A 20744-nucleotide genomic window follows, 5' to 3' on the forward strand; every position below is an offset into this window, starting at 1 on the left:
TTCAAACAAGTAATTTTTCCTGGAGCAGAAACACTTGAAAGGTTTGGAGCAATATTTGGAAGAGGACGGTAAGCTACATATCAAGGTACCGCAGAAGTGTGTATGGAAATTGAAAGTACCTTCACATAACCACACTTTGATCCACATCGAATTGATTTGGATTGCTTTAATTCATATCACGTTACCATTAGCAGATAATGAAAACAAGTGGTCGAATACGGATTAGAATAAAGACATACCAGAATCCCCGGAGGTTCCTGTAAGCTCTGCTCATACCAACTAGCGAGCTTCCCTTATTCAAAGTAGGAAAAGTCTCTGGAATATCTTAAATGCAAGATAAGGCTCCAGCCTATAAGCTACAGATGTCATTGTAGGCTAGAGATTGGGATTAGCAATGCTGATTTGAGTGTCTGTCAAGGCAATACTCGCCTTTACTCATCACTATGTATCCTACGAGAATTAGACCAAGTTGATTCAGTATTACACATTGGAGATGCGGTATGATGCATCCTTCTTTTTTTTCCCTTCATACCACTGCAAGACGCTGAAAAGGCATGGTCAACAGTGCGTATGGCATGCATTATAGGTGCGCTATATGGCGCAGTAAATGTCTTCAAATTGATTGGTTACTCGAATTCTTAAAATACTCTGAGCTGGTGCGAGCCAAGCTTCCCGTGCATAACCTTCATGTGCTTGGTCACTTAGACCCTTGGTTTGTACCACCCTACGTACAATGCCCGAGATTTTCCCGATTGTCGTTCATTACAACACGAGCTTGCATGGCCCAATAAGCCTCGAGCCTTTGACAAAAGTTTCCAAGCATGAAATGCGCAATACCAGATTTCGATGCTGTGCAGGAACCAGAATGTCCCTGCCGCATTGCGAAGTATTAGAGAAGGCGGCACGTCAACCCTGGGACGCGCCGCACGTGTCCGCCCTAAGTATTCGAGTCCATCGGAATCATAAACCTCGACTTCACACCTGTCGCACGCGTCCTCATAATCATTCACACACGCCAAGTACATGTTCAAGAATACACATCAGCCCCTGCCAGACGAGCGCGTATCGGCAATAACGGACTGGCTCATGGCCTGCCAGGCTGACGGGATGGCATCGCCAACACCACCAAGCGAATCTGTTTCGTCCAGTCATGACAGTCGCTCCTCTAGACATTCTGCATATAAATCTCGAACATCTAGACCTAGCAAGCGAATATTGCCGCAGACTTACCGTATACAGAACATATCTTATGCTGGAATCTTCATTGAAAATCTGGCTGAACTCCCGCCAGAGATCGAACGCAGATTGCGGCACATACTAAAAGCCGAATCTTTAGAGGACATACTTGGTACAGCGGAACACGAATCCCAGCAGGCGACCCATGTAGAAAAGTTCCTGAACGAGTCACGTTATAACGTAAGAGGTTGCTTGTTCGAAGCGGACTTGAAAGACAGTTTATCCCGTCTTGTGCGTGAATTGGCTCAAGACAACCTCCGATGTCATGCATCTAGACAGCGTAAGATTTCAAGCCATCTCTGGAGCACTTCTTCTGAGATGCTGATACTTCCTCTAGTCTGGAACCCCGACCTCAAGCCCTTGCCTCCTCACATGGCCCAACCTGACGATGAAAGCGGCGCGCCAACATCGCACTCTGTGCTCCCCGACTTGGATTCCCAATCAGCTTCAGGGCTCCCAGGACCCAATCCTTTTCTGCGATCGTACACAGCTTCCACTGCTTATACAACCAGCAGCGAAGCCGCCGACCCATTCCATATTTCCACGCCAAAACCTGACATAGTAGTAGGCCTTGATGACCGGGCTTTCACACTCGCGCATCGCATTCAGCTCGCCAAACACCAAAGCCTTGGATCGCTACTGATCGACACGCATATCGAACCCATGGGCCTGCATTTCCCCTTTCTAATCGCCGAAACAAAAGGGTTAAGCCTAAACGGGGGACTAGTAGCAGCACAGAACGAAGCTGCTATTAGTGCCGCTTGCATGCTGAAATCCTAACTGATCTTGACAACCGACTTGCACTGTCCACGGAACCGGCAGAATCCCCGCTCTGTTTCTCGATTACGACTGAGGGCCCCATACATGAACTGTGGGTGCATTTCAAACTCGGAGACGCGATTTATATGTATAATATTGGGACGTGGCGCACGACACATGCACGCCATGTAAGGGAGCTGGTGTACTGCCTGACTCGAATTTTGACGTGGGCGAAAGATGAGTTTATGGAGAGGATACGTGAGAAGCTGGATGCGGTACTGGTGTGAATGAGCATTGCTAGTGTCTAGTCTTGACTTTTTTTCTTCTTCTTCTATTAATTTCTGATATCATGGTGGATACTTGACGTTATACGTCTTCTCTACTTCTTCGCAGCTCACTAGCCCCTTTCTCTTCCCTCTTTCTCGCTCCTTGTCTGCCGTATGATTTCATGCAAGTATCAAGAATAGGTAATGACCACAACACTTTTTTCGTAACATTCTTATCACTCTACCCTATCACACACATGCATACAGAATCTACCTTGACTTGCGCTTGTCTCTCTTACCTACACTACAACATTCCCAGCAATCCGAGCAATCCGAGCAATCCCACCATCCAGTACGACCCTTCACTCTCTTCCCCCCCTTTCCCTCCCCCCACATATACGCTACATGCCCCAGCATTACCCACCATGATCAAAATCCCACAACCCCACAATCCCCATACTTCCACCACGCCTTCTCGAATGCAATAATTACCCATAATTTCAAACAGAATACCCCTCCCCCCCTCTCATCCCCTCGCCCTCATCCCAGTCCCAGCGTTGAAGCAGAGCGATTAGATATGACAAAGAGAGAGAGAGAGAGAGAGAGAGAGAGAGAGAGAGAGAGAGACAGAGAGAGAAAAACAGACCCATCAATCCAATAGATCCATGATTATTGGAAAAAAAAACCTCGAGAAATAAAAACTGACATAGGAAAAAAATTGCCCCATGAAAGATTTTGAAATAAAACAACAGCCAGTCAGCCACCCGCCTCATTATCTTCTGTCGCTAGGGATGCAGCGAAAAGGTGAGAAAAGAAGAAAGAGAAATAGGTAGAAGAGAGAAAAGAAGAAGAAGAAGAAGAAGAAGTAAGCATAACACATCATGATACCCATCTAACCTTTGTCCACAAACAACACATATCACACATGCATATACAGCCCCCCCCCCCAAAAAAAAAGAATCCTCCCCGCTCCACCCCCAGCAGTAAAAACAAACAAACGAACCGACGAACAAAAAAAACAAGCAGGATAGATAGAACACAACAACAGAAACAGAAACAGAAACAGAAACAACACAGAGAACCATTATTAACGTATTTTTTTACTTTCTCCGCTAGGATAACCATGAAAAAAAAACAGAATAAACAAATAAATATCAAATAAACAATCAAACAAACAACAACAAATAACATAAAAAGTTTGACCTAAAGTTAAGTAAAAAATTGTCAGGACATATATGGCTATCATTTCCCTTCCAAACAAACAAACAAACACACACCAATACACATGCATACTTGAACCACCCCCCCCACACACACACATAAACAGCCCGCTTGCACACGCACGCATACACACGCGCACACACACACACATCCTGGACTTGCTAGCCTCAACTCTATCTCCTCACGCTACGAGGTCTACTATTCTGAGACGCCGGAGCAGCGGGGCTGTTTGGCACGGCGAAGCTAGATTTGGACGAGCCACCGGACATGTGGACGTCTCCATCCTTGTCGTGACGGGGGAGGCCAGCACGGACAGCCGCGGGACTAGTTTGCGCTGATTTCCTGGCTGCGCTGCGCAGCGAGGCGGGCGTGATGTTTACCGAGGCGTCGTCTTCTGTTTCATCGGCGCTGGCACTTGTTTCGCGGTCGGGCGTCGTGGGGCGCTGGGCAGCGCGAAGGCCCTTTTTGGGCTTGGGCTTCGACTCCAAGGTGCGGGCGTCCGTCTGTGTTCGCGAGGGCTTCTTGATGGCTTTCAAGGCGCCGGGCCGCGATACCTTGCGTTGGAACGTGACGGTTGTGTGGCGTGTGACTTTGATGGTGCCGGACGGGGCGGTCCGCGTGGGAGCTGCTCGTGCATGGCGACCCGTTGTGGTTGTGGTTGTTGTTGTTGTCGACCGTTTGAGGGCCCGGTTTTCTCGTGATGCGGCTTGTCGTGAGAGCTCACTTGCTTCTTGTTCAGCCCGCTCACGGGCCGTTTGTGATGCGATTAACTTGTTTCTGGCCTTGGTCGAGCCGGCACTTCCGGCACCTAGTTTGCGCTTTTTCGGCGAGTTGTGACTGCTTTCGGAACCGCCTCGCCTTGGGCCCAACAAATCCTGAAGCTTACGCTTAGTGCCGGTGATGAGTGCTGAAGTGATAGACTTCTCCTCAATGGGTTTCTTGGGCTTAGGACCCAGCACACCACGACAAGACTCGGTACCACATCGGCACTCTTGGATGTTCTTTTGCGAAAAAGGACTAGCCTAGTTAGAAACATACCGTATTACACAGAAAAAAAAAAGACTTACTCAAAGTTGTAATCGTACGTCAACTCCTCTCCAGTCATGATTCCTCGAGGTCCAGCGAAGAGAGCCATGCGGGGCTCACCTCCTACTGTCCACTTGATCATCTCGCAATTGGGCTCACAGGAATGATTGACAAAGCGAGCAATGGTTCCACGCGTCGCATCAATAATCATCTTGTTGTCGAAGCTCATCAGATAGTAACACTATCACATGTTAGTGTCACCGAGTGAGCCAAAAACGTGAAACCCTACCTTGTCTTTCTTGTAAACCTGCTTCATGCGTCGTTCGCACTCGGACTGCGTGATGATCTCTCCAGCATACTCGACAATGATCTGGTGCGGCTCAAATGTCCTCATAGCACGCACACCGTAGCCGCGGTCCTCGGTATTCAAAACCTCGACGCCATAGTCGTAACGGTTGCCTTTTGCGCGCCTCCTCAGCTCCGCAAAAGGCCGGTTGTTACACTGCTCCTTGGTAAGCGGGCAATTGGTACCGTCGCACTCGTAGGCCATGATGCGATTGTGGCAAGACTCTCCACAGCCATCTTGAACATCGCAGTAGCACTGCGAAGTATCTTGCTTGTCGCGTTTCCATAGGGCCGATGCATCACCAATAAACCTGTCTGCATAATGTTAGCCTCATCACGTTTTGCAAATGCCGACAAACCTACTTTTATTAAGTTTGACCCAGCCATCCACCTTGATCTTCCTGGGCAACGGATGATAGGTATCAAACGGCAGCTTGAAATCGCGATAGACCAATTTTGGGTCTTCATTCAGCAGGCGATCGGTAGCGAAGATGGGGAGGGGTAGAACATTTCTCTCCTTGGACTTCTTGGCCCTCTTCTTTGCGCGATTTTGACTTTCCGAGAGACGAGGGTCAAAGTCGCGATCCTGGCCCACATACAGGCCTTGTTTGAGCCAGACCTTTGGCTTTGACTTTGCAACTTCTGGTGGCTCAGCGCTCTGCGGGGCTTCGCTGTCTTCCACAGCAGCACGTGAGCGCTTGAGGGAGCCCGTTGATGATCGTGCCTGGGCTGATTTCAGCTGAGGCGCTGATGCGCTGCGCCGGAGACCCCCCTGGAGCAGCGCCTTGCCTCCAGACAACGTGTTCGTAACAGCCTCTCCAACACCAGATATATTCCGGAGCACCTCCTTGCGGAGGTCAGTCACCCGCGACGAGGTGCGACGGCGGGCAGACTGCGAGGTTTCTGCCGCCAGCTGCTGCTCAATCTGAGCGCTGGCCGCCGACGCTATCGACTTGCGCTTTTGGTATTTCCGCTTTGCAGGGGGTGTCTCGTGCTTTATAATCGACTCGAGGGAGCCATGCACGACATTCTTGTGATGCTTCTCGAGATATTTGGTCGGCGTGTGGATGGCGGTTCCCGCGAGAATCTGCACATTGTACGTCGTCACCGACTTGCGCGAGCTCCTGGCGGGCCGGCGGTTCTCGCTGCTGACCTGGTCAGGAGGAGCAGTGGTTTCGGCTGACGGGGCCGTTTCGCACATCATTTCCAGCCCCGAAGCGTCGTCCAAGGCCTCGACGGCCTGCTCCATCTTGGGCATCTCGGAAAGGACGCTGGCTTCGTCGCCGAGGCTCGTGGGGGGCGTCGAGATGGAGGGCGACGCGCTCGACATGGCGCGCTCGTCGGGCTGCTTGTCCGTCCGCACGGTAATGTTGGAGAGAGTCGAGGACGTCGAGGTGGGCGAAAGGTCGCGCTCGGCCATGGCTGTGCGAGAGCAAGATTGTAACGCGCGTCGCGGTGGTTATCTTTGAGGGGCGAGGCACTGACGCGCAGAGGGAGAGGTCGACGGTTTGGCCGGCTTCAATGGGCGCTCACAAAGCAACACTGCCACGCTTCACGCGCAGCGAGGCAAACAACACCGGTAGAAATGTATGTGGCAGTCGACCAGACTCAGAAGAAGCACTGGGCATGCATTGGGAGGTGCGGCGTTCCAGGAGTGAGGATTGACGGACGGAGGATTGAGGAGGTAAACATATGTAGCTAGTCGGTCGGCCAATTAGGCTGTCCCTTATCCATCCCCAGTGTTACGAGCACCACCCACCACCACCCGTCTTCGGGACCCCTTGGGACGCGGCAAAAGCACTGTTCTTCACACGTTTTTTTGCACTGTAGGGAGAAAAAAAAAGACGACACACTGCAATGGCTCAGGCACAAGGGGAAGAAAAAAGTCCGCAGTCATTTCTCAAAAGATATAGCAGCCAGGCTTATCATGTACGGATGAGAGATGTAAAACGCTATAACTCAATACAGCTAATGTAATCATAATAAATCGATCAGAAAAGGCCTGATCTGGGCATGTATCTATGCAGCACCTGCATCTGCCGTGCTGTGTGGTGACCGGCCAGTCGGGCCCTGGAAGCCGTCTGCGGCGCGCACATCCTGCATTTCCACTCCTCCGCCTTGCTGCTCGGGAGCCAGCGGCGCCGTCCGCTTGTCTCTGCGAGGACCAAAGCGCTGGTCGCCTTCTTCGTACGGCCGCTTGAAGTGCAGGTAGGTTGGGGGCCGCGGGCGCTGCAGCACGGCAATCCAGTTTTTGAGCACTGAGCCCTGCGTAAAGGGCCGGTGACGATCTTTCTTGAGAAACTTGTGCGAGTTGAGATATTCGCGCGTCGTCTCGCCTCTGCCCACCAGAAACAGGTGGTATGCACCCAGACTGAAGGGGTACGTCCAGCCCAGCAGTCCATATATACACATGGCAAACGGAACGCGCCACTTGTCTATGGCCTCGCCAAACGAAGCGCCGGACCGTGCCCGCCAAATTAGGATATGCGCCAAGCTGGCACCGAGGAGAAACAGTCCCAACAAAGTGGTGGCGCAGACAAACACGAAGAAATAGCGATAGTTGCGGCGGCCCACGCAGTTGTTGAGCCAAACGCAGTGGTGGTCCTGCGTCTCGATGCAATTGTCGCACACACGGCAGTGGTGAGCGCGTGGGGGGCGCCAGATGTTGCAGCTTTTGCAGTACTTTGTCGGCACCTCCATGGCGGCGTTGGCGCCAGTTGCCGACACAACCATGGTCCATTCCGTCGTCGGCGGACCAAGGCTCAGCGGGTCGTCATTAGGATTAGGTGGGGGGAAAGGGTGTAGATTCCGGGGGAGTATCTAGAAGCGTCAGCGACAAATAGCCGAGGCCAAACAGAGACTGTTTTTTTGTTTTACATACACCGGGGTCCGAAGCAGAGGCATGTATAAACGAAGACACAGAAACGAGAAGTAAATAAGCAAATAGAATGGGTATCGCAGGAGAAACATTGAGCCAAAGCCAGGGCGCCCTGTTGCAGTAGTCAGCAGCGGCACGTGTAGTTGTTGTTTGCAAAAAAAAAAAAAAAGAAACAGAAAGAAAGAAGAGGTGGAACGCACGAGAAACCGAAGAAGAGACCAGCCGGCAGGATTATGAGTATGGCCGTCGCCACATTAACTGGACGGTCGCGCGTGTTTTGCAGGCGGCCGCCCCAGCAAAAAGCAGTGTTGCCGGTAAAGTACTGGTAGTTTTTGCCCAGCTCTCGCTTGACGGCGGCCTTGGTGGCCTCTTTGCGCGCCAGCCGCGGCGAGGGCTCGGCCGACGTGAGCTTCTCGTGGCCCTGGTGCGGGCGCATCTGGCTGGGGCGGCCGTCGCGGCTCGAGATCATGAAGCTGGAGCGGAAGGAGCGCGGCGACTTGCTGGGCGTGGGCAGCTTGGTGGGGTCGCTGTGCACGCCCGTGAGGTTCAGGTGGTTGGGGCGGGGCCGCTGCAGCGGCGTGATGCTCTCGCCGTGGCTGCGCACCGTCTCTGCGCCCGTGGGGGTCGAGTTGGCCGTGGTGCGGTCGGGCATGTCCCGGTCCGTGATGTCGGTGCCGCGCGAGGGCGGCAGCAGGTCCTCCTCGTGGTGGAGGCCCAGCGTGGGCAGGGCGCGGTTGGTGTAGGTGGAGCCGGTGCTGGAGCGGTAGTGGTTGTTGTTTGTGTCGTGCGTCGCGTCCGAGTAGAGCGAGCTGTGGCCGAGCAGCGACGTGGGGCGCTGGTTGCGCTGCTGCTGCAGCCGCTGCGAGCTCATGGGGCGAAAGAAGCCGTGGGCGGCGAGCGGGACATGCGTTCTGCTGGTGGCCGTGGTCGGGCGGCTCATGCTGATGCTGCCTCCGCCTCGTCGCGCTGGGCTGGCCTGCGACCACCGGTTCTGGCTGCCCGAGTGCGCCGTCGTGATGGACGAGGGGCGCGACGGCGGCAGGCCGGCGTCGCCTGCGGGGCCCGTCATGCCCAGCACGCGGCTGCCCGTGGAGCTGCGCTTCTGGTCGGTGGGCGTCATGGCCATGGTGTTGATGTTGCGGGCGGCGCTGGTCTGCCGACAAGCAGCATGACCTGGGACGGGGGGCGGAGCGGCGCGGCCGGGCGGAGCGCGAGGGGGCGAGGATGGCGACGACGGCGACGAGAAAGAGCGACTGCGAGAGAGTGAATGGACTGGGATGGAGGGGGGAGGGGAGGGGAGCGAGCAGCGGCAGCGGCGCCGGGGCCTGGGGGGTGAAACGAAGAGATGGACGCAAGCGTGTGTGATAGCGGCGAAAGGGGCGCATAAACTTCGTCGTCGAGGTCGCGGCGTTGCCCAGGGCCCCAGGCTGTTTGCGGCATGGCGGCATGGCGGCCCTCGGTGACGCAGCCGGGCGAATGGCTTGGCGGCCCGCGACACTCACACTCAACATCGGACCACCTGCTTGCAGCCGTACGCCTGACGCCGCACCGCAATTGCCCACCACCACCACGCCCAAGCCCATCGCCCACCATGTCCTCCATCATTGCCCGCGCCGCCTTCCGCGCCGCCCCGCGCATCCAGCACGCCCCCGCCCTCCGCCGCTGGGCCAGCGCCGCCGCAGACGGCGAGCGACAGCGCAGCAAGGAAGCCCTCAAGGCGGGCGCAAAGCGCGACCCCGAGCTCTACGTACGCCAGCCGATGCGCCCGCTGCCATGCTCATGCGAAGGATAGCTGATTGGACCTGCAGGTGCTCCTGGCCATCATGAGCGGCATCTTTGGCCTGGCCGGATGGCATTTCTGTAAGCCTCGTATCTTTCGCTCTGCACAGCTGCTGATGCCCGCCCACCAGCGCGCTCCCCCACCAGCGCCTCTTCGGAGCGAACTGTCGCCAAGGCCTCGGACAGCGAGCCCTGGAAGCAGGAGGGCAGCACCAGCCCCTACCAGTACCACCCGGGCGGTGACACCAGCATCAAGAAGGATGCCCCTTCGGCCCTCAACGTCGTTGTCATCCCCAACGTCACTCTCCCCAAGGTATGCCCTTCCCCTCCCCGCAGCCAGCAATGGCTATCCAACGCCCTCAGATGCCCGGCTTTCCCCCCTCCCGTGTACTGACCATGGCCCCAGGAACTCCACGACACCTACAACAAGTGGGGCAAGGATGGCTACTGAAAAAAATCCCAACCAACTGTGTGTGTGAACAAACCTCTCGCTCCTTCCCGGCTGGAAAAACAATGCTGCGCCCCATGGCGAGTTGCCAAATTTCCGCCCTCTTTTCAACATTATGCGTCTGTCTTGTACATAGGGTCCAACAAACGGGAGCCTTGTGCTCTGACATCGAATCTTGGCCTTGAATTTTTGCATCTCCATGACACACTCAACGCGGAAAAGGATGGAGTGCTAGTGGACCGGAGTAACATGGTCGAGGAGATTCGCAAGAGATTGTGAAGCGCGGCTTTGATGCGGCATGGCGGGCGGACAGACGGGCGGGCGGGCGGGAGCATCTGGTGTGGTGTGGCAGTGCGCGCGGAAAGATACCCATAGACTCCATTGTACTCGTGTCATGCTTTGATGGGCACAGGGGAACGGGAAAAGCAAAGAGTGGTGATTGTGGAAAAGCGGGAATGCAACATGAGAGAGAGAGAGAGAGAGAGTACGAGTTACACAATCACAAAGAACACAATCAATGTATGTACGGAGGGGTTTTTTTTTTGCAACGCTGCGTCTTTTTCTTGTGTCGGGGAAAAGGGTGATGTTGTGGGGAGTATGTTTTGCTGGAGGGTTGACATGCCAAGGCCAATTTGGAATGCACAGCAAAAAAAAGGGTAAGAAAAGAAAAGGGGAAAACAGCACTTCAGGCGGTGGCTAGTGTGTCAATTGGGAGAAAAACATGGTCAGGCAGTTCTGGGTGTATTGGTACCACGTTGCAAGTGTGCACCGGCAATTATGTTTGTTTGTAGAAGAAGAAAAAATACGCTCTCGTCCTTGATGCCCAGCACCTTGACCTTGACCTTGCCCTCCTTGAGCTCATCCTCGCCAAGGATAATGGCAAGCGGCACGCCCGCCACTTCGGCCTGCTTGAATTGCTGCTGCACCTTTGGCTTCAGCTTGTATGAAAACTCGGCCTTGATGCCTGCAGCCCAAAGCTCTTGTGCGACTTGCATGCGCTCCGTCAGCATGCCATTGAAGCCTTTGCCGCCAAATGCCATGACAAAGGCATCCACGTCCTTGGCGCGCTGTGTCGATTGACCGCGCGCTTTCATGATGCTGATGATTCGATCGATGCCAAAAGAAATGCCCACGCAGGGAATAGGCTTGCCACTAAACATGCCCACCAACTGATCGTAGCGACCACCCGCAGCTACACTTCCCACGCCAATCTCTTGCTGTTTCCCTTGTCCGCGCGGGGCTGAGCCCTCGGTAACCACCTCGTAGATTAGGCCCGTGTAGTAGTCGAGGCCTCTTGCAAGTGAGAGATCAAACGATATCCTCTTGCGTGCGCCAAAAGCATCCAGGTATGCAAACAGTAGCTCCATCTCTTCGACACCCTGGCGGACATCTTCCGACTTTGAAAGCGCTTCGTTGGTCTTGAGATAGTCGATAATGTCGTCGCCGCCTTTGCGTTGCACCCACTCGCCAATCTTGTCTGCAACATCTGCTTCCAGGCCCTTGGTCTCCATTTCTTTTTTGACTTCATCCCACGGCATCTGCAGCGCGTCAGCATGTGAAAAAGCATCGCACACGCCCTCCTTACCTTGTCCAGCTTGTCAACCGCTGAGCTGATTGGGCGTATCAGCTCTTCCTTTACACCGGCAGCCTTGAATATGCCGTCGAGAATCTTCCTGTGGTTGATCTTGATCGTATATGTGTCCCACTCGAGCGCGTCAAAGACGTCGGTTGCAATCTTAAGCACCTCGGCATCGGGGATCATGGCATCGTACGAGCCTGCAATGTCAAAATCGCACTGGTAAAACTCTCGCATGCGGCCCTTGGTCATGGCCGGTTGGTCGCGGCGGTACACCTTGGCAATCTGGTATCGCTTGAAGCTCTGCACACTGGGGTTCATGGCGAGCCATCGTGCGAGGGGAACAGTCAGGTCGTAGCGCAATGAGCAAAGCTCACCGCCCTGATCTTGCAGGTCGTATATGAGTTTTGAGTCTTCTCCGTATTTGCCGCTGAGAATCTCCTTGAGCTCAAAGACGGGTGTGTCGAGTGTCGTCGCTCCGTGGCGCTTGAAGACGTTGGTCACCGTGTCGAAAAGGCGATCGCGGAGGGCAGCATCCTCGCCGGTCCCTAACCATGTTAGCCAGTGCATCTCCTAGCAGGCAATACAACAAAATAAAGGTGGCAACTAGACATACAATCGCGCGTGCCCTTGGGCACCTTGAGGTTGAAGCTCTTGCTCTTGTCTTCCTTGCCCATTTCGTTGTCAAACAAACACGAAGCCTGTGTGCAGAGCCGGCGGCGGGGTGAAGTAAAAATCCGTATACGGAGGGGTGTGGGGGTGAGTTTGCGGCAGGCAAAAGTATATCTCAGGGCGTCTTGTAGAAGCGCGGGGCAGAGAAAGTGGGGTGAAATGCGCGGCATGGGCTAGAAATAAAGTGACTCAATGGCCCAAGAGCAACTGCGCCTGTGCAAAGATTCGTTTCAATTCGCGACCTGGCCCGTGCACCTCTACGTCACAGCCCAGTTAGGCGTCCATTGATGATTGCAAAGACGTGCTTGATTATATGGTATTAATACGAGTATCTAGTGCTGTGTTCTCACCACGCCTCGATGAAATTGAACAGGTCTTTCTGCCCGTAGCATTCCGCTACTACAGTCAAAATCATGTCAATAGCAGCCTTTGTCTCCAGCTCACTCTCGGTCAAGGGAGTGCTTTTTAGTGCTGGATTCCTGGCTCGTGTTGTGTCCGAAGTAGGGGTCAGGATGGGTGTAGAGTGTTCCTTTTGCGGCTTTTGGTTGCGCATTTCTTGCCGTTGTCTTTCGGCCTCGGCTCGCGACAGCATATGGAATTTGGGCGTGGAAGATGGTTCTGACGAAGGTACCTCTGAATGCACCAAACGGTCCCCGAGCTGTGCAAGGAGGCGTGCTCTGGCTGTTTCAAGGTCTCCAACTTCTGCAGTCTCTGCAGCCTCTGCTTCGTCTTCTGAAATCACCATTTCCGCACCAGAATCTTCCGCGCTGTCATCCACGGCTTCTCCACTCTCCACGCTACTATCCATGTCGGGTGTGTCCTTTACTACATGCACAGAGTCCTCGGCTTCTAGAGTGCTCTGCTCTTTCGAGCTCCTCTCGGCTTGCAGTCGTTTGGCCAGTCGGCTTGCAGCAAGGCCTAAATCCCGGATCTTGCCGATTCTCTCATGATCCAAAGTCCCGAAATCTCCCGTCAAGGCCAGTAACGTCCAAATCCAGCAGCTCTTCTGGCGCGAGATCTCAGTTGATCGATCTAGAGCGAGTGTGCAGCCATGTAACGCCACATACAAAGTCGGTTCGTCTAGTTGAGTGATTTCCTTCAATTCGGGGTAGCCACGGTCAATGGTTTCTGCCCACTCGTACTTGTTGGACTGCTCGGAGCGTCTTGATTTCCTGGGACCCATGGTCTTTGTCGGCAGCGGCTTATGATCACGAAACGCAGAGAGCTTGCTGCGGAGGTTACAGAATCGCCGAACAAGTGCCCATTGGGAGCTCTCCTGAGGATCGAGATAATCTGCATCTTCGTCCCAGTACTCTGATTCACCGTCGCCTTCGCTTTCTAAAGCAACCCAGGTCCCATCGTTGTACACGACTCGTCGCGAGCTTCCACTATACTTGTTTGTCGAGATTCCTTTAGCGTTGCCATGATCGCGGTTGGCGCCGTGCGGGTTGTTCGGAGCTGTGAGAAGGGTGGGTATTGTTGAGGCCTCAGACCTGGTGCAAAACGGTTAGTGACAGTTCTTAATATCGCCAAATATATGTACAAAAGCCGGCCAAGGCACTTACCTGACACTTCTAAGGTATGCCACTGCTTCATCTATCGACTCGTCCGACAGTTGCTCTTCTCCGTCAAGGCCTGGGAGCGCCGATCGCACGCCTGGCTCCCGAAACTGCTCGTGGGCGCGCAGCTGACCTTTGGAACGCGGACCATTACGATCAATCCTGGCGCGCTTTGTTTCGGACGCGTTTTCCTGCTCGTACTTTCTCTTGCTGCTAGCAACTGCTGGCGAGGGTGCCAAGGCGGATGGCAGAGGCGGCTGTGTCGATGTAAGGTAGCCGTCGGGTCGCGATAGCTTATTGTAAGCCTCGCCGTCTTTTGTAACAGCCAAGTTGCTACCCGAGGCCGCCATGCTGGGTTGGAGAAGTGCAGTGCCCAGGGATCGAGGAAATGTGGATGCGGAGTTGGAGGCGGAGGTGGACTAAATTGGTCTAGCGTCGCTGCCTGTCGATCTATTCGTCTGTGCATGTGATTGGGAGGTAACCCCTAATACACGCGAGCCAAAAGACTATGCGTCTCTTACGAAATATATTCAGCTCGGATATAGTCTTTCCAATGACAAAGCAAAAGTGCTTAGGCAAAGTACTTTGATGAGCAAAGACACTCACTTCTATCTATGCATAGTCGCAATCCCACCCCGCGTCCATTATTGGCTCTTCCTCTCCTCATTCTCCTTGACTGGCTGGTAAGGGTACTTGATGGTAAGACACCAGATGTCCAGATAATCGCATATTGTCCAGATAACGTCGACAATGAAGCTTCCATGCACGCCCACAGCGAGTCCCAGGCACATGAAAACGAACGCGACTTGGTAAACATCGTTGCCCAGGGCACTCGGCCAGCCGAAGCCAACACGCTCCTGTAGGAACGGTCCGAGAGAGTCGGCGACTCCATAGATAAGAGGATAGATGAGTACGTTGCCCCTTGGGAAACGCGATTTGGTAAGATGGGAGATGATCATGCGACCCACGGAGTAGGCGTTGATGAGGCCAGCGTAGAAGACAAAAGGTACCAGGTGGTGGTGCAGAATGACGGGTTGCAGGTACAAGTAGGCCGGGATCAAAACCCAGGCTGCGGCAAAGGTGAGGAGCCCAAGGAGGGCAACACGCGTCCTTTGGCCCCGGGCGCGGCGCGCTTTCATGACATTCAGGGCACTTTTGAACTGTTAGCCTGGCTCGTAGTCTCTTCACAGTCATGCTTACCTTGATATAGTGTTGAAAACAAGCACAACACCTCCCTGAACCATGTACCATTCGTTCCATGCCAGCTTGTAGATAAATTCTGGGATGAATTCATGGTGCCCAATACCGAGACTTTCGAGCATGGAACGCTGCCAGAAGCTGCCTCCACCAAGGACGCCTGTCAAGGCGTACACAACGCACAGTATGAGGATGCCCTCGACTGGCCCAGAGACAATGCCCAGAGTCAGGGTATGCGTGTGGTACTCATCCCAAGTCTGGACATAGAATGTCATGGATGCTGAATCAGTCAGTCAGCAGCTTTCTTGCCATGGAATCACAGAGTTTACTCACAAGCGAAAAGATTAAGAACAGTCTTCCACCCCTGCCCCAAGCTCATCGTGGCAGAAAACAGCAGCACTTCCAACGTCGTGTTGATTGCGTCAACTCCATGGTCAAACAATTCGCCGAGGGGTCCGCTCTGACGAGTTCTTCGAGCTTGGCTGCCGTCAACAGCATCAAACGTTTGGTAGAGGAAAAGACCAATGGCCCAGCTAAAGTACACCCACGGCGGGCAGTCTTGATCTAGCGTTGGCGTGTACCAGAGCATAGTGAGAAAGTTGGCAACAACGAATCCAAACCCAGATAGCGTAATCTACACTGTTGTGTAAGTGCTAGTGCAAGACGTTCATGGTCAAAGTGGGGTCAATCTGGCTGCTTGCAGAGCCGATCAGAGTCTTGGGAAAAATGAGACGTACGAGGTTTGGCCTGGAGATAGTTAGTACAGCATGTAACGGAGACTCTACTTGACTTACGCCATCCACATGGGAAAACATTTGATGACCACATTAGTGTAAAAGGGCTTTAACACATATTGCGATACAAGGCTGTGATCAACACCAGAGTACTTGTACTCTTTGAGCTTGGGCAGCTTATCCTGTCGAATGTAAACCATGGCGGCGCAAGTCCCTCCGAGCTGGGTTGATAGTAGCAATGGCTGTTGCGTTGTTGCAGCAAAAGGGATGTATGTAAGCTGTTTGTTGGCGTGTGCGTGGGAGAAGAGGTCCGAGCGTGGGGCTGCATGTATGACGTAACTCGTCGCTCTGGCCTGTTTTCAGTGCCAGCGTGCTCAACACTCGGAAAGGGGGTAGATCATGGGGCAAGGGTTCATCTCTGGACTCGTGACGTGGTAGGCAGCCTGAATTGGTGACCTAAAAGTGTTTTATACTTATATATGTACATTCCACCGTATCATCGCATTGCAATGTGATGCCCAGGTGTGACGCAACCCCGCACTTGCGCAGTGGAATAGCACTGCCGCCGGTCCATGGGCCAAGCAAACCCCGCCCTCTTAGAGCATGGCCAAGGGTGACCCTCTAGTTTGCTTAGCCACAAGCCTGACCTGTCTACGCAAGCAACCTACTTTTGCCCAGTGAAGCAGTAAGATACAAGCCATGTTTGGCCTTTGTCAACTGTGGATCAAGCGACAGGACTCCAAGAGCATGGAATAAGAATCCGGCTCTTCATGGTCTGGATGAGCGGCACCGTCTTGTGCACTGTTTCACCCCACCCTTCGACGCTCCAGCTCTGTTCGCGACGTATCTTGCGTTCCTCTAGATTGGCAAACTGCCAGAGGTGATGTACTGTGTTGAGGTCGCCAATCTGAACGAACCAAGCACCGACACCTTCCATGACCTCTCGCCGGGCCTTTAGACCGCGTCTCCAGTGTGTCTCCCACTCGAGCAGATTACCCGGATGCAGCGTATACGAGCGCAGTTCGAAGATGCCACCAAGATGACGCGGCGGTGTAGTCGGCCAGAAGGAAAACTCTTGCATCAGAGAATTGCGCTTGCTGGAGATGAGCTTTTTAAGTTTGGCGTCAAAGGCAGGAAACTCGGGGTGGGAATGGATGTTGTGGCGCGACTCGTGGTATCCTTCGTAGCGCTGGTACTCCCAGATGTGCACTGTTCGGCTTCGTCAGTGGATAAACGAGAGATTGGGTGACGAAGGCGTGGGAAAGCCTACCAAACGTGTTGCAGTCGCCTACTTCGGTCCTCCAGCTACCTACGAGATGGACCTTGTTCTCGGGAATGGAGGCCATCTTCGGGTACCAGCCCCCGACCAGCTCGGTGTACTCTTCGACATTCTCCGGCTTGACCTCGTGGAAGACAATCGAGTGGACGTACTTGCCGCGGGCTAGGACCTGGGAGAAGCTGCGCTCAATGTCCTTGTCGAGCTCGCGGCCTTCGGGCGTGCCATAGATGAGCGACGAGAGTGCACCGCCCTTCTTTTTGCCATTTTCGTGCTCACGGGCGCGCGCCTCTCCTACAATGGCTCGTGTCAGTCCTCTTGCGGGGTTCACTGTGCTGCAGAGGCATATGACATACTCTCTTCTTGCTCCTTTCGCTTCTGGGCTGCCACCAGGCCATCGCGGAACTTCTTCTGTTTCTCATTGAAACTTGCCGCACCGTCAGGCGTAATGTCGGCGAGTGTGGGAGCTCGTGTCGGGCTCTGTGTCGCACTCCCAGCACCAAAAGCTCGCGCGTGGACACTGGTAACGAGTGGCGGAGTGAGCCTGGCGCGTACGTTTGCACAAGCACGACGTGAGAGCATCATGTTGGCGGTGGAAGAGGAGCTCGAGAGTGAAGTCGAGAGCAGAATGGTTGATGTCAGCGTGTTTGAAGCGGCTAGGAAGGAAGTTACTTGGGTCCGGTGCGCGGCCTAGAGCTTCCCCTCATCTCCTCCCCCCCAGCCTGCCCTGTCGAGCTAGCTAGCGCGATGCTGCAACGAACCGCCCGGGGCACTGGCAGCTGGGGTAAGGGTTGCCCCACTATTGCTATGGACGTCTCCACTCTGACACTTGCATGTGCCTACGTAATGCGTGCTCGGCCATAGTGCATTGCCGATCTTCCTATCACATTCTACGTGTACGTCCGCTTGCAAAACTCTCCTAACCATTACTTTGCCACGACCGGTGCTGACCTGCACACAGTCATCTGGTCTACTTAAACTTTCCCAGCCAATCGATGCCACCACACATTGTACCCGCTCCCAAGTACGGAGCCCTCACCGAATTAAACACTGGCGGCGCCGACCCTGTTGCCAGCGGAGGGCTGTTCTATTTACAATATGGCCTTGCAGTGGCGGCCAATACTTGCTGTGTTCCTCGTCGCCCCCCACAGCTCGATATGTGTGTACCACAGCGCAGTCATGCAGTCTCGTGCGTACAGCATGTAGACGGCTGCAGAGTACGATCAAGTTCAAGCCGTGGCACTTGCAGCAAGCCAACCATTTTTCTTGACTGACATTGTTGGTACGATGTGCTCTTCAGCTCGTCTAGTCCTCGTCGAATATCTGGAGCACGTTGTCGAGAATGGTGACAATAACACGGGCTTGCAGCCCAGCGTCAGCCATGTTGTTGCCCTTGTGAGGACCCATTATCGATGGTCTATGCACGGTCAGTGGTTGTTAGAACAATGCAGTCCATCTTCACTTACGCCCAGCAGATGGCCAAGTTTGCAGTGCTCATGCGATTAATCTCCGACGACTGTTGGACTCGGTGCAGATGTAGGGAAATAGCACGAAGCGTGGCGTAGTTTGGGTCGGGCAAGGCATTGATCAGAGCATGCATCGAGTCTCGGCGCATGGTATCGTCGTCGATTCGTGCTGCATCGATGTACTTGTTGTAGAACTCGCGCGTGAGAAGTGGATCTGGCAGCTCGCGGAAGAACTGCTTCAACAACCCTGCCACACTATTGACGTCGTGTTGGAATGCTTCGGGATTGCGAAAGTCCACTTGCGAGGCATCTGACTTGTGTTAGGGTGACCAGCCAATACATGTTGTCCACGTAACATACCACTGTCGAACAGAGCCTTCATTTGCTGGATATGTGACGAGGTTCCTGGAATGCGATAGATGCCCTCTACCTCCAATCCATAGAGGTCTACTGCCTGAATGCATTGGTAGACTACCATGGGCACGGGTGAGCCGTCTCGCCGGAACAGTTCATCTAGGCCGACACCAAAGACGGGATTGACTGGGGGCTGGCTGCTGTTGTAGAGCACACCGCTAGTCTGCTGTGCTGTGGCCTGGCCGCCCGAACCTCGCGGATATTCCGCCGGTGCATAAGGCGCTTGGTTCACGGGAGAGTAGGGGGAAGTGGGATATGGCGCTGCCTGAGCCGGTGGTGGTTGATGAGGCGGCGCGGAAGGCGGCGGCTGCGAGAAACTGCCAAAGGAGGGCTGATGCGGAGGCTCCGAGTGTGTCGCGCTTTGCTGTAGGGGCGAAGTAGGGTTGGCGTCGGGCTGTGGCGGTGGGAAGGACGGTGGAGGCGCCTGCGTCTGCAGCTGTATTGAGGGACGACTAGTCCCCACTGGCGGCGCCGGATGAGATCGTGTGGGCGTCTGGGTCGGATGCTTGACGTACTGTAGCTCTGCCTTGGACAGCGGGCCTTTGTTGGCCTGGCTCAAGACAAACTCGTCAAAGTCTCGCTCGTTGTTGATCTGGTAGATGATCTGGTTGATGCTGGGTGGCGTGTGGGCGGTGCTGCCCTTGAGCGGCTGGGGTGTCACAACTTGGCCGTTGTTGACCACGAGCTTCTCGTTGAATGACGCTGGCACTGTGTGAGCTGCATTTCCGAGTCAGAGGCGATGGACGTACCAAACTTCTGCATCTCCATGGTGAGCGCAGCATCGGTTTCCTTGATCAGGTCCAGCAGCGCAGAGACGGCCTGAGGCCGCGTAGTGGCCACCAGCTCTTTGCGCAAGGCCTGGGCCGTCTGCACCTTGGAGGCATAGTCCTGGTCGGCAGCCTGAGTCTTGCGCTGCAGGTCCTCCTCGTGCTGCGCGGCCGACTTGGGGCCCTTGAGGCCAAACTTTCTGCCGGCGCCCGTGTCGCCCGTCTTGACGCGGTCGAGGTCTTCGGCCAGCTGGTCGTACTTGGCCTTTGCCTTCTCCGCCAGCCGTTCGGCGTCCAGCACCTTGTTCTCGGCGGCAAGGCCCTGCGTCTTCCATGTCTTGCGGTTGCCGTCCATCTTGTTGGCTAGCTGCAGGAGGTTTTCCTGCATGGCGTGCAGGGCGAGGCCGAACTGGGTGCCATTATCGGCAATGCGCTCGTTGGCATGGAGGACCTGCTCGAACTGCGCCTGGTAACTCTCGTGGCGCGCATCGGGCTTGCGGACATTATCGAGCCCCAGACGACTGAGTTTCTTGAGGCTGCTCGCATGCTCTTCTTCGAGGGCGCCGCGGCGCTTGAGGAAGTTGGCAAAGTCCTACCACGTATGCGTAAGCGGGGTCGCCTGCAAATGTACTGGGGGCGCGGCGACTCGACTGACCCTGACACTCGCAATGCTGGCCTTGAGGCGGTTCAGCAGCGTCGAAACTCCCACGTCCGAGTGCAGGATCTCGCTGACGCGCTGCTGCGTCTGCGCATCGTGGGGCGCAGTCCGCTGTTCCGGCGACGTGGGCGCTGTCTCGTCGCGCGGCGAGGCGGCAGCGGTGCCGTCCCGAGAGGGGTCGGATATGCTGGTGAATTCGGGATTGAAGCCGTCGGAGCTGTCCATGGGCGGGATCGTGGGCGGGGCGGTCATGGCGGTGGTGGTGATGGCGTGTACATAGATAGATGAGCATGTACGTATGTAGTGGTAGATATTCGTGTAGTGCAGGCCAAGGGACGCGCAACCCCGTCGGGCGGAGTCGCTGCACCGACCATCAGCCCGCCCAACGTCATCGTTCCCGCTTGTCAGGCTCTGCCCGCCCTCGCAGACGCAGCCACAGCCAATCTCCCCAGAAGTCGACCACCTGC

General features: G+C 54.7%; 9 protein-coding genes across 9 annotated transcripts; 2 read left to right on the forward strand and 7 right to left on the reverse strand.

Annotated features, from left to right (window-relative positions):
* Positions 1-1023: 1023 nt before the first annotated feature.
* Positions 1024-2282, forward strand: SETTUDRAFT_157198 (uncharacterized protein; the record flags this gene model as incomplete). The annotated part of the gene is made up of 3 exons (XM_008032571.1): positions 1024-1516; positions 1574-1990; positions 2059-2282. The coding sequence occupies 3 exons, from the start codon at positions 1024-1026 to the stop codon at positions 2280-2282; spliced, it is 1134 nt and encodes a 377-aa protein (XP_008030762.1).
* Positions 2283-3528: 1246 nt separating this feature from the next.
* Positions 3529-6497, reverse strand: SETTUDRAFT_122803 (uncharacterized protein). Its single transcript, XM_008032572.1, has 4 exons — positions 5217-6497; positions 4798-5168; positions 4550-4749; positions 3529-4499 (listed from the first exon to the last, which is right to left on the reverse strand). The coding sequence occupies exons 1-4, from the start codon at positions 6271-6273 to the stop codon at positions 3656-3658; spliced, it is 2472 nt and encodes an 823-aa protein (XP_008030763.1). The 5' UTR covers positions 6274-6497; the 3' UTR covers positions 3529-3655.
* A 230-nt stretch (positions 6498-6727) lies between these two features.
* SETTUDRAFT_165772 (uncharacterized protein) lies at positions 6728-8993 on the reverse strand. The gene is made up of 3 exons (XM_008032573.1): positions 7932-8993; positions 7735-7843; positions 6728-7673 (listed from the first exon to the last, which is right to left on the reverse strand). Exons 1-3 carry the CDS (start codon positions 8855-8857, stop codon positions 6873-6875), a joined length of 1836 nt encoding a protein of 611 aa, XP_008030764.1. The 5' UTR covers positions 8858-8993; the 3' UTR covers positions 6728-6872.
* Positions 8994-9254: 261 nt separating this feature from the next.
* SETTUDRAFT_165773 (uncharacterized protein) lies at positions 9255-10168 on the forward strand. Its single transcript, XM_008032574.1, has 4 exons — positions 9255-9478; positions 9540-9591; positions 9642-9823; positions 9917-10168. The coding sequence occupies exons 1-4, from the start codon at positions 9323-9325 to the stop codon at positions 9959-9961; spliced, it is 435 nt and encodes a 144-aa protein (XP_008030765.1). The 5' UTR covers positions 9255-9322; the 3' UTR covers positions 9962-10168.
* A 486-nt stretch (positions 10169-10654) lies between these two features.
* On the reverse strand, positions 10655-12376 carry SETTUDRAFT_157202 (uncharacterized protein; the record flags this gene model as incomplete). The annotated part of the gene is made up of 4 exons (XM_008032575.1): positions 10655-10693; positions 10765-11496; positions 11544-12082; positions 12151-12376. 4 exons carry the CDS (start codon positions 12374-12376, stop codon positions 10655-10657), a joined length of 1536 nt encoding a protein of 511 aa, XP_008030766.1.
* Positions 12377-12551: 175 nt separating this feature from the next.
* Positions 12552-14186, reverse strand: SETTUDRAFT_142590 (uncharacterized protein; the record flags this gene model as incomplete). The annotated part of the gene is made up of 2 exons (XM_008032576.1): positions 13772-14186; positions 12552-13699 (listed from the first exon to the last, which is right to left on the reverse strand). The coding sequence occupies exons 1-2, from the start codon at positions 14113-14115 to the stop codon at positions 12553-12555; spliced, it is 1491 nt and encodes a 496-aa protein (XP_008030767.1). The 5' UTR covers positions 14116-14186.
* A 223-nt stretch (positions 14187-14409) lies between these two features.
* Positions 14410-15896, reverse strand: SETTUDRAFT_98991 (uncharacterized protein; the record flags this gene model as incomplete). Its single annotated transcript, XM_008032577.1, has 5 exons — positions 14410-14917; positions 14966-15242; positions 15296-15596; positions 15700-15709; positions 15757-15896. The coding sequence occupies 5 exons, from the start codon at positions 15894-15896 to the stop codon at positions 14410-14412; spliced, it is 1236 nt and encodes a 411-aa protein (XP_008030768.1).
* A 250-nt stretch (positions 15897-16146) lies between these two features.
* SETTUDRAFT_122818 (uncharacterized protein) lies at positions 16147-17554 on the reverse strand (the record flags this gene model as incomplete). Its single annotated transcript, XM_008032578.1, has 3 exons — positions 16147-16905; positions 16967-17266; positions 17329-17554. 3 exons carry the CDS (start codon positions 17552-17554, stop codon positions 16421-16423), a joined length of 1011 nt encoding a protein of 336 aa, XP_008030769.1. The 3' UTR covers positions 16147-16420.
* Positions 17555-17820: 266 nt separating this feature from the next.
* Positions 17821-20511, reverse strand: SETTUDRAFT_122821 (uncharacterized protein). Its single transcript, XM_008032579.1, has 5 exons — positions 20275-20511; positions 19602-20211; positions 18799-19554; positions 18439-18748; positions 17821-18389 (listed from the first exon to the last, which is right to left on the reverse strand). The coding sequence occupies exons 1-5, from the start codon at positions 20500-20502 to the stop codon at positions 18278-18280; spliced, it is 2016 nt and encodes a 671-aa protein (XP_008030770.1). The 5' UTR covers positions 20503-20511; the 3' UTR covers positions 17821-18277.
* Between the last annotated feature and the right edge of the window lie 233 nt (positions 20512-20744).

Source organism: Exserohilum turcica (assembly GCF_000359705.1).
Source record: "Exserohilum turcica Et28A unplaced genomic scaffold SETTUscaffold_8, whole genome shotgun sequence".
In the NCBI taxonomy this organism is placed as follows: Eukaryota; Fungi; Ascomycota; class Dothideomycetes; order Pleosporales; family Pleosporaceae; genus Exserohilum; species Exserohilum turcicum.

What these genes read in the sequence shown, in the direction of transcription:
- SETTUDRAFT_122803 (XM_008032572.1), bottom strand. Translation starts at nt 6,273, where the DNA reads ATGGCCGAGCGCGACCTTTCGCCCACCTCGACGTCCTCGACTCTCTCC. An exon ending in AGGTTTACAAGAAAGACAAG is followed by an intron (nt 4,750 to 4,797) that starts GTAGGGTTTCAC and finishes AACATGTGATAG; the next exon opens with TGTTACTATCTGATGAGCTT. An exon ending in ACGTACGATTACAACTTTGA is followed by an intron (nt 4,500 to 4,549) that starts GTAAGTCTTTTT and finishes TAACTAGGCTAG; the next exon opens with TCCTTTTTCGCAAAAGAACA.
- SETTUDRAFT_165772 (XM_008032573.1), bottom strand. Translation starts at nt 8,857, where the DNA reads ATGGCCATGACGCCCACCGACCAGAAGCGCAGCTCCACGGGCAGCCGC. An exon ending in GGTCTCTTCTTCGGTTTCTC is followed by an intron (nt 7,844 to 7,931) that starts GTGCGTTCCACC and finishes CTACTGCAACAG; the next exon opens with GGCGCCCTGGCTTTGGCTCA. An exon ending in CCTCTGCTTCGGACCCCGGT is followed by an intron (nt 7,674 to 7,734) that starts GTATGTAAAACA and finishes TGACGCTTCTAG; the next exon opens with ATACTCCCCCGGAATCTACA.
- SETTUDRAFT_165773 (XM_008032574.1), top strand. Translation starts at nt 9,323, where the DNA reads ATGTCCTCCATCATTGCCCGCGCCGCCTTCCGCGCCGCCCCGCGCATC. An exon ending in AGCGCGACCCCGAGCTCTAC is followed by an intron (nt 9,479 to 9,539) that starts GTACGCCAGCCG and finishes TTGGACCTGCAG; the next exon opens with GTGCTCCTGGCCATCATGAG. An exon ending in CCTGGCCGGATGGCATTTCT is followed by an intron (nt 9,592 to 9,641) that starts GTAAGCCTCGTA and finishes CCCGCCCACCAG; the next exon opens with CGCGCTCCCCCACCAGCGCC.
- SETTUDRAFT_122821 (XM_008032579.1), bottom strand. Translation starts at nt 20,502, where the DNA reads ATGGACAGCTCCGACGGCTTCAATCCCGAATTCACCAGCATATCCGAC. An exon ending in CCAGCATTGCGAGTGTCAGG is followed by an intron (nt 20,212 to 20,274) that starts GTCAGTCGAGTC and finishes CATACGTGGTAG; the next exon opens with GACTTTGCCAACTTCCTCAA. An exon ending in AACTTGGCCATCTGCTGGGC is followed by an intron (nt 18,390 to 18,438) that starts GTAAGTGAAGAT and finishes GACCGTGCATAG; the next exon opens with ACCATCGATAATGGGTCCTC.